Source organism: Coturnix japonica, chromosome Z (genome assembly GCF_001577835.2).
Source record: "Coturnix japonica isolate 7356 chromosome Z, Coturnix japonica 2.1, whole genome shotgun sequence".
Lineage (NCBI taxonomy): Eukaryota > Metazoa > Chordata > Aves > Galliformes > Phasianidae > Coturnix > Coturnix japonica.
In genome coordinates this window covers 28,512,462-28,529,238 of record NC_029547.1, presented here as the reverse complement: position 1 = coordinate 28,529,238, position 16,777 = coordinate 28,512,462, and the positions used below count along the sequence as shown (strand labels likewise).

At 40.1% G+C, this 16,777-nt stretch overlaps 1 protein-coding gene across 11 annotated transcripts in view; it reads left to right on the top strand.

Moving 5' to 3' along the window:
* Positions 1-678: 678 nt before the first annotated feature.
* The window catches only part of CCDC171 (coiled-coil domain containing 171), a 156,345-nt gene continuing 140,246 nt past the window's right edge, over positions 679-16,777 (top strand). For 7 of the 11 annotated variants that reach the window (XR_001552018.2, XR_001552019.2, XM_015849031.2 and 4 more), the window contains exons 1-5: positions 680-805; positions 1,573-1,744; positions 6,107-6,245; positions 8,179-8,353; positions 12,605-12,786. Coding sequence is in view for 9 of the 11 variants with exons in the window: in XM_015849031.2 (XP_015704517.1) it covers positions 1,686-1,744; positions 6,107-6,245; positions 8,179-8,353; positions 12,605-12,786 (555 nt within the window). In the remaining 2 variants the exon portion in view is untranslated. Of the gene's footprint in view, positions 845-1,572; positions 1,745-6,106; positions 6,246-8,178; positions 8,354-12,604; positions 12,787-16,777 lie in introns of those variants that run through there. The other 4 variants (XM_015849029.2, XM_015849026.2, XM_015849028.2 and 1 more) reach the window with 4 other exon arrangements.

Sequence of the window (16,777 nt, the reverse complement as noted above, 5' to 3'; positions counted from 1 at the left end):
CAAATGGGGATCCTGGGCTCCACTCAGGAGAGGGGTGGTCAGCAGGGATAGGAGTGATCGTCCCCTCTCTACTCTGCTCTTGTGAGGCCCCATCTGGAGTACTGTGTTCCAGGTGTGGAGCCCTCAGTACACAAAAAAGATATGGAGATTTTGGAAAGGCGTCAGAGGAGGGCCACAAAGATGTCAGGGGGCTGGAGCACCTCCCCTATGAGGACAGGCTCGAGGGACGTTGGGTTTGTTCAGCCTGGAGAAGAGAGGTTGCGGGGTGACCTCATGCAGCTTTCAATATACCTGAAGGAACTTACTCCAGGAGGGGAGTAAACTCTTTCGAAAGGGCTGATAATAGCAGGACTAGGGGAAAATGGTTTTAAGTTGAAGGAGGGAAAAGCATTTTAGGTTGGATGTTACGGGAAAGTTCTTTACTAGAAGGGTGGTTAGGTCCTGGAACAGACTTCGATGGCAAGGAGTTAGCGAGGCGCTGTAGATACGCACTGCTTTGCCATATCACATCCAAAGCTGGCGCTACGAACGCCCCGCACCCAACGCCCGCCTCACCTCAGGGCGGCAGCGGCGCGAACTCGCGGCGGGAACAGCGCACGGCAGCGCGCATGCGCGGCTCCCTCCCGCCTAGCGCCGGCGTTGCCCGGGCGCTGCGCTCCCAGCGCTTCGTTCCGCCGGCGGGCGGAGCTGCAGCAGGAAGCGGCAATTGGAGCAGCCCGGCGCTCTGCGGGGCGGGACGGGGTGGGGCTGCGCTCTGCGTTCTGCTCTTGACGGGATCTAACGGCTGAGCGGCCTGGAGTGAGAGGTGCGAGGGTACCGGGTGAGATAGGACGGGCCGGATCGGGTACGGACAAGCAGGGCTTCTCGGCGGTGCGGCGCTGCTCCGGGCTGGCGTTCAGCTTGGCGGCGGCCGGCCCGGAGGCAGGAGGGAGAAGCGGGCGGCGGACACGCTCCCGGGGCTCCTCGCGTGGCCGTCGCGTTCGGCCGAACTGTCGCTTGCGGCATTTCTTGTCTTGGTGGCATTTCTTGTCTTGGTGACGGTCTGTCGGCCATGCTGTGTGTGTCAGCAGGGAAACGCTGCGTGCTGCTCGGCGTGGGCAGCCACAGGGGAGTGCCTTAAGCACTAGGACAGTACAGGCAGCGTCCGGAGCGGTGCGGCACCGAGCCGCCCTTGTGCTGTGGAGCCGAACATCAGAGTTCCTTGCGTTGTTTACCTGAGTGCTGAGTGTGGTGTGTTCGTCCTGTTTGATCGCCTTATGGAAAAACTCATACATTACGAGTTTGCTGCTCAACCTGAAGTAAATATGTATGCAGATGTTAGCATCTCCTCTGAAAACTGACAGATCTTCTACAACATATATATATGTGTGTGTGTGTGTATATATATATATTAATCTAATCCGTTCAGGCTCAGAGGACTAACAGTGCAGATGTTTTATTCGGCAAACAGCTGTCAAATTACAACTGATGGTAATCGTTCAGGTGGTGCTGCAGTAGTGCTGCTGTTCATTAAAGCATTTGTTTTGACAAATTATGTCACCAAGTGAACTAAATTATGTCTCTGTGTTACAGGTTTTAATGTCCTTATTTTATGGAAAAGAGTGAACTTTGAAGCTTCTCAACTTAGAACGTTTGCTGTTGAAGATGATGTTTGTTCCACAGATCTCATAGACTTAAAAATTTACATGATTGAAATAATGAATTTGTCTTCTCCAGTCAGCCATGTTAACCGTGAAACAAAACGGTGAGTTTTACTTCTGTCTTAGGCTAGTACTGTGGTTCAGCTTTCTGTGGTTAACTTGTAGATCCCTGAGGCTGTGTAAGTCAGAATGAAGAAGAAGCTGGTATGATGCGTTAAATCTGTATCCTGTCATTGTAGTCATCACATGAAGAGGTTTATTTGTCTAAAGAGATGTGTAGTGACCATCTGATGTACAAAAATTCTTATGTGATTGCAGAAGACGTGTAGAAAGGGAGTTCCTGTCTCCTGTTAGGGATGCTGACGTGAAATGCCACGATGATTCTGTATTAGCTGAGGTTGTAGAGGTCGGGTTTAAGTCTTGCTCACATATAGTCAGGAGGAACGCAAATGCTTGGATATAAACTTGAGTTAGGCAATCAGGCTGCAGACTACTCCCTTGGGTAGGGAAAATTTGAGGGTTGCATTGATAGGTGGAACATGAGACAAATTCTCCCTGTTAAAATATCTGTATACTTTCTGCTAGATGCAAAAGGAAAGATAGCCTTTTTCTGTCATGTTCTTTGTCCACTCTAACTGTCTAGCTTGGCGAGTGTGCGAGAGCTTAAAGCTTTGGAGTTAGAGGGGCACTTTACAGTGTAGAACTCTAAAGTTGTTTTACTTCTGTTGCTAAGAAACTTCAGAATTCTTCTAAAGGTAGTATCTTTGATAAAAGTTGCAGTTGATAAAATACATGGGTTTTTGTTCAAAAGCAGTTATTAATTAACTATTAACATAAGACAATAGAAATAAAAAGCCTTCTCTGAATTCTTGTTAGATTGCAAATCTTACGTAACACTTCCCAGGGATTTTGTGTGATTTTTGTCTTTGATTTAAGCTTCCCTCAGCTTTATATTGTAACACTTTTGCACTTCATGTGAATGTGGAAGGAAGAATCTCACATAAATATAGAGGTTGGAAGGGTTCTCTTGAGATCTGTGTCCAACCCCACCTCTGCTAAAAGCAGGTTCCCTACAGCAGGTCACATGGGAAAGTGTCCAGACAAGACTAGAGTGTCCCCAGAGAGGGAGACTCCACAGCTGCTCTGGGCAGCTATCAGTCCTTTGTCACTTTCACAGTAAAAAAGTTCTTCCTCCAGTCCACCTCCATTGACTTGACTTCCCCACACAGTGCTGAGATCACTTTTCAGCCTTCTCTTTTCCAGGCTGAACAGTCTTGGGTCTCTCTTCCTTTTTTTGTACAGGGGATTTTACAGGCCCCTAATTATCTGTGTGGCCCTTTGCTAACAGGTGTCACGAAATGTCTGTAAAATACTGCATATGCTGGTGATACTGTGGAAACAGAATAAAATATCATGGAAATGAGATTTCTGAAGGCCAGCCTCTATTGTAATTGCAAATATTTGAGCAGACAGATAGAATAATGAAATTATTAATTTTAACAATTTTTTAAAAGCAGCTGATTCAGTTTGATTTTATACTGAGAACAAACACGGTGTTTTCAGCTTTATATTATTAATTTTTCAGTAATGGCACTGTGAGCTTTGGAAGCTATGCATAAAGTACTGCTTAAAAAAGGGGTACACTGCTTCTTTTTCAGTAGTCACCGTTTCATATTAATGTTTCTCGGCCAACTTCTGGAATGTCCCTGATATTCTATTTCTTATGTTATTGTGTGACATTTGTTCTTTTTCTACTAATTCTAGTATGTATAATATTAATCACACAGAGCCATATTTTTATTTCACGGTTTTCTTCATTGTGCTTTTTTATTTACTCCGCTGGTTAATTAATACATAATTAGCAGGTTTTAAGAAGCAAAATAATACCTGTGTACACCATGGCTCCTGCCCTCCCCAGCCATGAAACTTAAGGAAATTGTTAACCATTCCCATAGCTGTTGTTTTGAAGGCTGGGGAGATTGGACAAAGAGGCATTGTAGATCATGGATTTTTTTTCCACCTCTCTCACCTATGCTTTGCTAACTTTGACAGCTGGCCTTCTTATAGCTGTATTTTGTTGAGGCTGGTCCTTGTTTTATCTCTGAATAAGATTACCTACCATTCTTTGTTCTATCTTCTTTATGGCTTTGGGGAAGGGGTTGCAAAGGAGAAGATTCTGGATATTTATATGATATCCACAAACAAGCTCCTACACAGCATCTGGAAGCACACAACGTTGAGATCTCTTTTGTTTCCTGCTTGATTTACCACCCCATCTGGCTGGCATAACTAAGAGTTGTTTAAAATATAGCAATCATTGTTTCTACCGTGGTACCTGAAAGCTAGTAACATGCCTGGCATTTTTTTTCGGTACGTACAGATTTTAATGGTCCTGATCTCCTACATTTATTAAACTTACAAAAGACGTTAAAGAAATGGTAGCATGTGGAACCATTATTGGTGTTCACAGTTATTTTGAGTTCATAGGTTTTGATGTTTGGTTATCAGTATTCCACATCATAACTCCTCACTGGGAGTTAATGCTCCAGGTTGGGCTAGATGTCCCAAAAGAGAAGAACAGCTACATACTCCAGAGGACTGTTCACTGTTTTGTTACTGTTTCCACTCAGAGGGAAAGATAAAAACTGTTTGTAGATCACTTGCCCTCCCCAACTCATCTCTGCTCCCAGCTGTCTTTGCCTGCCCCAACATTAGAATAAGGCCTTTGGTTTTTGGACACTGCCTCTCATTTTATTTGATTTATTAGCTTTAATTCTAATTATATCATGCTGTATTATAGTGTGTGATCTTGCATTCTAGCATCTAGTAAATTAGCTTCTTTCTCCTCAGATTGTTAGGTTGTTGCCTTTTTTTTGTTTTGTTTTTGTTTTGTTTTGTTTTTGTTAGGCTCATCTCTACCTTTCTCCCTTTCCCAGGGTGTGGGTCTGTGGGTCATCCCCCCCGCTACTCACAGAACCAGGCCAAACCAGCCTTGTGAACTGTTGACATTAACATTGTGTTGTTTTAAAGTGGAAATAAACTTAACATACTTAAGTATTTATGTATTTTATATACTTTGTATTGATACACAAAGTGGAAATAGGCTTTTTAATTGTATGTTAAAATATCTTTGGACTGCTAAAAAGTAAAATTTCATCCTCTTTTTAGTGATGTCTTTAAAGGTAATAGTTAAAAAGTTATGTTACATTCCCTGGCTTTCATAGCATTCTTGTCCTTTGAAAAAAAATTTAGCTGTATGTATTAACACATAGGGTTCTTACTAATTGAAAATAGTCTAGTGGGTGCCTCTGTGTAAAAACTTAGACTCTTAGTTTAAAAAAAAAAACAACAGAAAAAGTCCTCAAGCCCTAACCAACAAATAACTAAATAGTAATAAATTCTGTTACTTCCATAATTAATATTTAGACAAACATAAAAGATTCTACTGTTTTTAAGTCTGTTTGAAACAATGACTATTTTGTCATTTGATATCTTAACTCAGTCATGTTTCTTTGGACTGTATGTTTCTTAGTGATCTTGACTTGTACTTTCATATAGAGCAGTTAGTTATTGTTGTCAATCTTTTTGTATATGTGCAGGGAAGAAATGACTTTTAAAACTTGAAATAATGTAAAATATGACTGGCTTGAATTTACAGTAATTGCATCTGAGATTTTCAAGCAAGCTAATTAAATATTCATTTCTATACTAAATTTCCAGTCTTCATGTATGTGCTTGTTTTTATTATTTTAATGTTATTTGTTCATAAGGACTTATCCTATTTGTTGTAGCCTCATTTTTAGATGAGATTCTAAATGAATGTGCTGGGCATTTTAAAGGAGTGGACTTTTAATTTATGTTGTTTGTAATCAATTGCTTATATATATAAAGTAAACATATACGTATTTGAAAAACATTTGAAGATTATTTTGGTTCCAAAGGTCTGCATTTGTCCTATGACAGAGATGGTCATGAGATAGTAATTAATGTTTTTGTTTGTTTGTTTGTTTTTTAAAGAACCTTACTGCAGGAGACAAAAGAGTGATGTAATGATGTATTACAGATTCACAGAATCACCAAGGTTGGAAAAGACCTAAAAGATCATCCAGTCTAACCATTCACTTACTAGCAATAGCTGCCATTATTGAAGTTGTCCTGAAAGTTTATTGAACTGAAATAAGAAAATGAAAAATAATAAAGTAATGATTATTTTAACATCAGTTTTAGGAAATCCTACCAGTGTATCTCTTCTGAAAGCCTACAGCTATACCCCATGTCTTGCCTGAGCAGTTACATCTAATGCTTTTTTTCAGAGAGCAGTAGTTGGATAGCAAATACATGGCATCATTTTACAGAAGTGAATGTTTTGCTTTTTTTTTTTTCCTCAGAATCTAGTCATTTAAAGAAGAGTGTGTTAAAATTTATAAGTACTATTCATGAATTTAGGAAATATTCATACTTTGCAGCTTATGTAGTAAGAAGAGTGGGTCCCAGTCCCTACAAAATAGCACTGCATCAGAGTTGGACGTTGCTGAAGATCTGAAAAGGAAACTCTGTCAAGCTAAAGAAGAAAAAGTAGACATAATCATTAAACACAATCAAGAAGTAAGTTGGTTTATTTGTTCTCTTTTATTTTACTCCTATATGTAGTGTAAGTGTTCATTATCATTAAGATTCAAATCATTATCTTCTTACACGGTCTGTCAAAAAATGTTGTCATTAGCCAAAAAAGAAAAGCAGCATCAAAGATGTCACAGTACAGATGTCTTACACCTATTCATAGGGTCTGATAGCAGCTCTGCTGTCTTTGGAGTGACTTAGATTATTAGCAATCTACACATTAGCTGCAAGGACAGATCTTGCTTCTGCCAGTATCCTGTTAGACAGAATTGTCAGATAGCACAAATAGATAGAAATCATAGCTTGAATTTATCCTGATGAAGGGACTGTATTTAGTTTTACGTGTATGTATGTATATTTTTTTTCCACCAGGACATTAGGGCATCATTTTAATTCTGCAGAGTTCATAAGTCTAGTACAGCGTTTTTCTGTGTTTGCATCACATCTAGATGGTTATCTTTTAATGGTCTTGCAATGTCTTGTCTTAGTTCAGATTTATAACTTTGCATAATTTATTGCAAAAGCACAAATACTGTGGCATTTGTCAAAAGCTCAGTGCTCTTTAATGAATACTCCATGCATAGGGAGACACTTGAATGATGAAGATAACTTAAAGATTTTTCCTCATGATGTTGTGACAAATTAGTATTGAAGTATTAAGAATTATTTAATATATCTTAATTTGAGTATCCGTTTTTTTGGACTCATATACCTAAGTGAAGATGGGCACTGAGTACAGCTGTACCACTAATGTGGACTTTTTGCTATTGGAATGCTTACCACTCTTGCTAAAGCCACTATGACAGGTGATGTGCTGCTTTAGACTGCTTCTGTAGAGGAATTACCTCTCTGGATAGCAGTTCTACACTTAGGAGTTCGTTAGGGGTGGCTGGTGCAGTTACTCATTCATCTTTGGTGATAAATCTAGTCATTAGATTGAACTTGCTTTTTACATCCATTCATTATTGGAGTCTGCATGCAAATTAGGAGATGACTATCTCTCCTGCAGAAGGTTGGTCTTGTGCTGCATTCTTCTCTCTCTGTCCCATTGGCAGTGGGTTTGTTCTGTAAAAATGGGTCCCAGGAGTTATCTAGATTTTAAGAGTAAGCTTTTACATTGAGAGTAAACTTAGTGTGTGCAACCAAATTCATGTGCTGTATAATGTTCTACAACCACAAAGATGGATTACTTTTCAAGCAGATGAACTATCTGGGATGCTGTTTTGTGCAAGATGTTTACAGACAACAGAAGTGTTCAAGTTAGCTAAAACCTGTATTGTTAAACTCTGTAGTTCTGAAGAAATCTACATTTACTCTCCATGTTCATGGAATAACTTGTATTTTATTTTCCAGACACAGGTTTTAGTAACGATGACTGGATTGCATGCCTCAGTCTAGAAGAAATTACTTTTTAAAAGATTTTTCATTCTTAATTTATTAAACATAGCTGCATTCTGCTTGACTACTGAGTAATTATATTGGACTAAACTTTGGTTGTATGCATGCCTGTTAGTTATTAGATCTTTGATACTTATGGTAGATACTAGATGGTCTTTCAAGTGTTAAATTTGGAGAAAATTAATATAAATTTGCCAGTTGAACAGAATGTTCTGGTTGCTGCAGTTTTTGCTTTTAAGGTGCAGAAAGATGACATTATTACAGCTGTTATTTTCTTATGGTAGAATAGTTTTGGTAAACAGAATATGAATAGTTTGGCGCTATAAAACAACAGGAATAATCAGTTCTCATTTACACAAATTTTGTCTTTTGCAAGAGTAGACTTTAAGTTCAAATACAATGAGTAGGTAGCTGCAAATGCAGTTCAAGCTTTCTAAAATATTCCTTAGATGTAGTCCTGTAATGTGCTACTTCTCCAAGAGTGTTCTTTCCAATTTTCTGAAACAAATGTATTTTGTAGCTGCGTGACTATGAAATCCAGATTGTCAAACTGCGGTCTGAATTTGAGAAAGGAGAGGCAATTCGACAAAGTCTGGAGTATGCATTGGCAGTTGCCAAAAAAGATGCCCGTTTGAGAATATGTACTGCAGAAGAAAAGTTAAGTGATGCAAGAAACAAACTTGCGGAGCTGCAAGGTAAGTTTCAAAAGAGCGAATTGTGAAGAATGGTAAAGTCTGTTTCAGGTTAAGAAGAGAACTGAGTTCCAGTAGGCTAATTAAGTTTCCCTCTTATTTCTGTATTTTTTTTGTATATTTCTTCCTTCCATCTCTAAGCCATCTGTTTTTGTAAACTCTTATGCTTGCTGGCTTGTGCATGAATTAAAATTTAACTCTTAAGCCTATCATTTTATTTATTTATTTATTTATTTCCTTTCCCTTCGTGCATTCTGTTGTTCCCTCTTTAACAGCTGTCCTTGTACAGAATTTAATCATGGTTAATCCACTTTTAACCCACTCAGGATAGTAGTGTTGAGCAGGTTCTTCCTTCCCTTTGAAAAAACAAAATCTATTCCTGTTCATTTGCTTGTACTATTTCCAACAACTTACTTTTTGAGCATTTCTTTTGTATTTCATCTCTTCAAAAATGTCATGTTTTCATCATTCTTTTCTAGTTACCATTCATCTTCCTTGCTTCACCTTTTCTATAGGAAATGGAACATGTGTGTTGCAAAGTTATTCTGTGGAAATACTACAGTAGTAAGTGGCAGATTTTTATCTAGACATTTTTTTCCTTCTAGTTTTATATCTAAAAACTCATATTTCCCTGATTGTTCTCAACAGTGTATGTTAAAGTTCTCATTCTTACCTCACTTAGAGGTCAATTTCCAGTTACCTAAGTAAATATAGTACCTTTTAATGTAGTAGAGGAGGTGTATTTCAGTTTGAACCTTTGATTGTTTTATTCAGTGAAGAGTTTGGAGTGCTGCTCACATAGAGCTTGTCTTCCAAGTCTCTGTAGGAGTCTTAGAAACTTGGAAATGCTTAAAAGTGCCAGGTCTTTAGAAAACCGAACTTTTGGTGAATAAAAGACATAGCAAAACATTCTTTGGGAATTTCAAGCCTGAACTGTTGTTTTCTTACTTAAAGGAGATTATCTTTAGATGCTCATTTTGCTAGTTTAAATGCCAGTCTTGCGTCTGTTCTGATTTAGGCGTGAGTAGTAGGTGTTTCTTCACTACTTAAACATACTTAAAATCTCATTTTGTAATATCCTGATTTTGTAATATCCTGTGATCTAGAAAGAGATGTGTTTGTTGGCAGCTCTGTTGTGTAGCTGGCAGTGGGTGGTAGGCCACGGCTGAACATTGCAGGAAGACATCTGTTGTAGTTGGCCCACAGCATGTGAGCCCACCCACCCACTGTGACAGTGTGCCCACCAGTGAGCCTGTGGCACCTTTAGAAACATAGATCAGAAAGGGTGGTAAATTGCAAGGAAGCAAACAAACAAACAAAAAGCACCAGAGCAGGAGGAGAAAGATGGGCGAGGGACCTGGATGGAATAGAAGAAGAGAAGCAGGGATGGTGTAAGGCTGGGTCCAAAGTACTGATCTCTTGGCAGGGTCTGGGAAGTAGGACTCCATAGGGGCTTCTGCCACTGGAGGAATCACAGTGCACTCACCCTGATCCCTCCTCACCAACAGACTAAGTTTGTTTTATGATAAGGGGAATGAAGGGAAAAAACAGGGATAAAAGATTTTTCAGATTCTGTTTTTCCATGTATCAGTGTATTAGTAGTTTTCTAATGGTGAAAGAAAGTGCGCTAGCAGACTGTTTGAATTGTTTGAAATTCCCCAGTTTTTTTTTTCCCCTCTGCAATTGCTGCCAAAGTAGGAAGGTAGTTATGAAGCTGCTTCTCAGTTGATTTGCTCTTTGTAATTTTCTGTTTGTTTTCTTTGCCATTTGAAGCCTTCTTTAGTTCTTCAGTGTTCACATGTGACTGTATCTGGCTTGGAGGCAAATGAGCCCTTCTGTCCTATAGCCTTTGTCAATATATTTATTTTTTTTTTTAAATTTCTGTTCTTTATGAGACTTCCTTTGACTTGGCTGAACTTGAGCAACTCTAAGATTCCTAGTAAAGGGTAAGCATTTTCTCACTGGTCTATCTTGCCTTGGGTTGTAGATTCACAGAATGGCTTGAAGGTAGGGACCTTAAAAATCACCTAGATCCAGCTGCCCTGCTGAGGGCTGGGACTTCCTTTGGAGGCCAGGATGCCCAAAGCTTCATCCTGCCTGTCCTTAAGCACCATAGAGAATGAGGCATGCACAGCTTCTCTAAGCAACGTATTCCAGTGCCTCACCACTCAAATAGTGAAGAATTTCTTCCTGATGTCTAATCTTAAATCCATCCTCTTCTAATTTGTAGCACATTCCCTTGTCTTGTCACTACACTTTCTGATGAAGAGTTCCCCACCTTTCCTGTAGGTCCCCTTTAGATACTTGTCAACAATTTATGTGCTGGTTGGCCTAGTTCTGTGACTGGTAGAGCAGAGGGACCCACAGATCTGTGCCTCGGAAAGGGGTACGGGAAAAAGATGGAGAGATGTGCCTAAAACAAAACAGCAGCAATGACCTGAGGAGAAACAAACTAATTTACTAAATAAGATATCAGAATACAAGATAACACACTTAATACAGTATAATCAGAATTGAAACTAATAAATTAAATGACAGAGAGTGTCTGAAAACTGAAGGCCTTACTCTAATGCTGAGGCAAGATGTGCAGTTGGGATGAGCAGAAGGGAGGAGAGCCAGCTCCTGTGACTTTCAGGGATTTTATCACTTCTCTGAATGCAGAATCCAGGTATGGGACTGGGGAATATAGTTCTTCTCTTCTGGGATAGGTACCCAGAACTGGAGCATTAACTCTTTAACTCCCAGTGCACTACATGATGTTATGACGTGGAATACCGATAACCAAAAATTGTAAAACCATGACAATACTGGATGGCTGTAGCAAGGTCTCCTCAAAGCCTTCTCTTCTCTGTGCTGAACAAGACCAACTCATTCTCTTTTCAGGAGAGGAGGTGCTCCATCTCTTTGATTATCACTGGGACTCTCTTCTGGACCTCTTCCAACAGGTCTATTTCATTCTTATGTTAGGGGCCCCTTAGAGCTGAACACAGTACTGCAAGCAGGGTTCCATGAAAGTGGGGTGGAAAGGGAAAATCTTCTCTTGATCTGCTAGCTATGCTTCTTTTGATGCAGCCCAGAATATGTCTGGGTTTCTGGGCTGCTGCTGTGCATTGTTGATTCATGTTCATTTCTTTTGTCTGCCACTAGCCCCAAGTCTTTCTTTGCTGGGCTGCTTAATATCTGCTCATCGCCATCGCTCCGCCTGTTTGTACTTGGGATTGCTATGATCCAGATGCAGGACCTTGTACTTAATCTTCTTGGAGTTCATGGGGCTCATAGAGTCCCACCACTCAAAACTGCCCTCTCTGGATGACATCCCTTCCCTCCAGTGTGTCAGTGGCTTCATTGAACAGTTTTTCTGTAGTCACAGAATCAGTAATGCAGTGGTTAGAAGAGACCTCATGAAATCATCTAATTCAATTCCCCTGCTAAAGAAAGTAACCTACAGTAAGTCATACAGGTGGGTGTCCAGACAGGTCTTGGATATCTACATACAATGAGACTCCACGATTTCTTTTTGCAACCTATTCCGTTGCTCAGTCACCCTTATTATAAGGAAGTTCTTCTGCATGTTTGTATGGAACTTCCTATGTTCAAGTTTTAGGCCATTGCTTCTTGTCCTGTCACTACATACCACTGCAAAGAGCTTGGCCTTATCCATTTATGTCTTGCTTCCCTTTAGTTATGTATAAATGTTTATCAGATCCCCTCTAAGTCTTCTTTTCCCCTGGCTGTGCAGACCTGGGTTACTTAGTCTTTTCTCATATGGGCCTTTTCACCAGGCCTTTCTTCATCTTTTTGGCCCTCTACTGGACTCCTTCTAGGAAACTTCTGTTTTGTTTTTTTTTTTTTGATGACACAGTATTCTAAGTGTGGCTTCACCAGGGTGGAGTAGAGGGCCCTTCCATTAGGTGAGCGCATGTCTTTGTAGTCTTTAACTGTGTTTAACTGAACTCAGAGTTAAATAGTAGAGACACAAATCAGTTAGAAATGTAGAAAAGTGGAGAAGAGTTTCAAGTCATAAAAATCTCTAAGAGCATTCTTCTGTCCATATGAGAAAGGTGCCACTCAAGCCTCAATTTTTCTCCTTTTTATAGAGGATGTGATGCCCTCCTGTGCTAGAAAAATTCGTTGTAATTTTCTAGAGAATATTACAATTTGTAGAAGAACCAACACAGTTGTTTTTTTTTTTTTTCCTGAACATGCTTAGCAGTAGTATTGTCTTCTTTCTTTCTCTTTTTCTGTAAACAACAGTGCTCAATGAGCAGCTTCAGCAGAGACTGGTGGAGTCTGAGAAAACATTTCATATTGCTCAACAGAAGTGGAAAGAACAACAACAAAAACTTGCAAGTGAAAAGGATGATATTCTCAGAACACACAAGGATGAATATGAATTGCTTCTGAAGGAAAGAGGTGAACTAGAAAGTGTTTTGCAGGTATGATCTATTAATAGTTTTGAAGATGAATTGTGTGAGATATAATGCTTAGAACCTTTTTTGGTGAAAAAGGTTGGATAGTAGATTGGGATTTTTTCTGATAGAGAAAAGAACCAGGGAAGCCTAAGACCTAGCTTCTAACTCAGTTTTCCTTTTACTTCCCTTAGTCTGTCTTTTGCCTCTAAGCACAAAAATCACTTGTAACGTATGGAGATAACATACTCATGGAACCCAGACTGTGATAGTGGGATTTCCAAATGCGTGTTGTGTATTATTCACACCGAGCAACATAAGAAGACTGTGATAAATGTCAGTGAGGTTTTAAAATTTCTGTGACCTTAACATTGGTAGAAAGAACTTATCCTGCTGGAAATTCAGATAGGAAAAAAAAAATCATTTAGTGTTTAGAGGTGATATGTCATGTCTTATACTGTGGATTTTTATTCTTCAGGTAATGAGTTTCTATGTATTTCTGGAAAGTTGCTTTCTCAGTTGGGCTGCAGTGGCATGCATAAACCTCTTAGATGCAAAATATGTTTATGATTTTAATACTTTTTATACTCTTTTCATAATCAAGCAATTCAAAGTAATTATATTTCAAAGAAATGTAGTAATATTAAGCTGTGGAGATGTTAACATGCTCAACCATTAACATGTACCTCTGGGATACTGGCAGTTACATAATTACAATTTAATCATTTTAACCTCTTTAATGGAAAATTGAATCACCATATGCCTCAGCAGTATAGTAACACCAGTTGAGGAAAAGGGAACAGGTATTTTAAATGCTATTAGAGAGCATCTAAGAGAGTGCTTTGAAGACAGCGAAGGGTATAGAGGGTATCACAGAATCGCAGAATTGTAGGGGTTGGAAGAGACCTCCAGAGATCATCGAGTCCAACCCCACTGCCAAAGCAGTGGGCATCCTGTTCCGGTGCTCCGTCACCCTCACTGTAAAGAAGTTCTTGTGCACATTCATGCGGAACTTCCTCTGCTCCAGTTTCTGGCCGTTTCCCCTTGTCCTGTTTGCACGCACTGCTGAAAAGAGTTGAGTCTGGCCTCGCCATTTTGCCCCTCACACCTCAGATATTTACAGACCTGGATCAAATCCCCTCTCAGTATTCTTTTCTCAAAGCTCAACAGACCCAGTTCACTTAGCCTTTCTTCATAGGGGAGATGCTCCAGGCCCTTCACCATTTTTGTGGCCCCCTGCTGGACTCTTTCCAAGAGATCCCTGTCTTTTTTTGTACTGGGGAGCCCAAAAGTGGACACAGTACTCCAGATGAGGCCTTACCAGGGCAGAGTAGAGGGGGAGGATCACCTCCCTCAACCCGTTGGCAATGCTCTTTTTAATGCATCCCAGTATGACATTGGCCTTTTTGGCCACGAGGGTACACTGCTGGTTCATGGCCAATCTGTTGTCCACCAGGATGCAGAGGTCCCTCAGCGTAGATGTAGGAGGAGTTACCCATGTCCTTTGGTTTGTTTCAGCCTAGAAAAGAGGAGACTGAGGGGAGACCTCAAAGCTGTAGGCCCTCATTTCACACAGAGTGGAGGGGCAGGTGTTGGTCTTGTGACAGCAACAGGACCTGAATGAACGATGTGGAGCTGCCTTGAAGGAGGGTCAGGTTGGAGTTTAAGAAAAGGTTCTTCACCAAGACAGTAATTCGGCACTGAAACAGGTTCCCAGGGCAGTGGTCTTGGCACTAAGCCTACTGAAATATAAGAAGTGTTTGGACAGTGCTCTTAAAAACAGGAGTTGGAATTTTGGATGATCCTGGATGGAGCCAGGAGCTTTATGGTCTCTCTGGGTTTGTCTTCTAGAGTTCAGGATGTTGTAACATTCATGCTTTAAAAGAAGGGTCCGGCAAAGGCTCTAGTAGACTAGATAGCCATTTACTCATAAGAGTGACTGATGCGTATAACAAGTTGCTACTTAGAGATTCATTTTCTGTTATTCAACCTGAGGGTTTTTTAAAAAATATTCTTTTATTTTATTATTTGTAATTTCCTTTAAAATATGTGAAACTTGACTAAGTTGGACTGGGTGCTGGTCAAGCTGTGGAAAATTAACTGTGTTGTCTTCCCACAAGCTTAGCTCCAGGCCTGAGGCACTGCGGAACAGTCCTCCCACGTGACACTAAACAACCCTTACCTGGCAGCTTGGAAGCTATGTTCTGACAGCAAAGTTATCTCTTATAGTACATTATGATACTATTTATCATATTCTATACTGTACCCATAGGAGTGTCTATTAAAAAGAATAAGAGTGGAGAAAATTGCTGAATTATACCTATTCCATGAGTACTGTGAACTTTCATTTCGATTATTTGAAAGCAGGATGTAATAAGAAAGGTGCAAATAGACCCAATTTAGAAGTCAATGGTGAGGCTGTATATTTGTCCCCGTGCTTGCTGAAGGAGTTGCACTGTGTCAAAAGTTTGGCCTGGTTTTGGGCTGGTTCTGTGACTAATGAGGGACCCACACAGATCCACCATCCTGAGACAGGGGAACGGGGGCTAAGAAAAAGGTTTGGAGATGGGCCTGAAGACAAAACAGCAGCAATGAGCTAAGGGGGAAAACTAATTTACTAAATAGAGTAGTGGAATGTGTGATAACACAGTATATTACAGTATACTTGGAATTGTGTAAATCAAATCAATTGAGAGAGTGTCCAAAGATGGAAGGTCTTACTGTAACACTGAAGGCAAGATGGCTAGGGAGCACGCACTGCAGAGACAAGCACTAAAAGAAGGGGCAGTCTTGTGACTTGTGAGCTGATTTTCTTTTAAATAGAAAACAGTAATGGAACAGTGAGGGTCTTCTCGGACATGTAGTTGTTGTTCTCCTCTAAGAACCAGGTACTCAGAGCTCTCGGCAATCCATGGAACTGGAGCATTAACTCTTTAACTCCCAGTGCACTACATGATGTTATGATGTGTAATATCAGCAACAAAAATTTTAAAACCATAACACTCTGTATTGCTATCTCAACACTTGAGAAACCTGTTTGTGGAGGATTATCACAGAGCAATGTGTGAATTTGTTTATTTTTGGTCTTACTTGGTACAAATTAAAGAAATTCTAAGTATGCATGCCAGGTATCACTGTTAACTCATCTTTAACTTGTCAACCAGAGCTCCCAGATCCCTTTCCATGGAGCTGCTCTCCAGACTCCTGTCACCTAGACTGTACATAAATTTGGGGTTGTCCCATCCCAGATGCAGAATCCGGCACTTATTCTTGTTGGACTCCATCTGATTGGTGATTGACAGCCTTTGAAGTTGTCAAGGTTTCTCTGCAAGGCCTTTCTACCCTCTAGTGAATCAACATAGCCTCCTAATCTAGTCATCGACTAGCTTACTTAGCATAATATATCCTCAGCTCCAGCATCCAAGTCATTTAAGAAGAGATTTAAGAGAACTGACCCCCAAAATGGAGCCCAGCAGAACCCCAATAGTTACTGGCCACCAGCTTCACGGTCACCACCCATTTGCTATAACCCTGTGAGCATGACATGTCAGTGTTCAGCTGTGGATAATATTTATGTTTAGCTGTAAGCTAGACATTTTGTCCTGAAGGATACTGTGAGATGCAGCGTTAGAAGCTTTGCTGAAATTCACAGAGGTTATGCTGACTGGAGTGAAAGTGATCCTGTCTGATTTGTTACAGGCTCTTTGTGCTCCACTGATTATACTTTACAGCTCATCTGCTTCCTAATGTAAGAAAGCTTTGGAGTTCAATAATAAGTGCAATAGCATCACCTTGTGGTTAGCCAGAAGATAATATTATTTCCCAGAAGCACTCCAGAGCGTTTTTCTTAAATTTCTTGTGCAATCATGTTGTTTATACATGCATTAAAAATTAGTCAGTGATGTTTATTTGTGTGCCTATAGTGTGTACATGCTATGTGAGCATATGTGCATATTTTTACATAGTCAAATATTTCTCCTTGTACGTTCTAAGGGCAGGTAACTATTGGGCTAATATG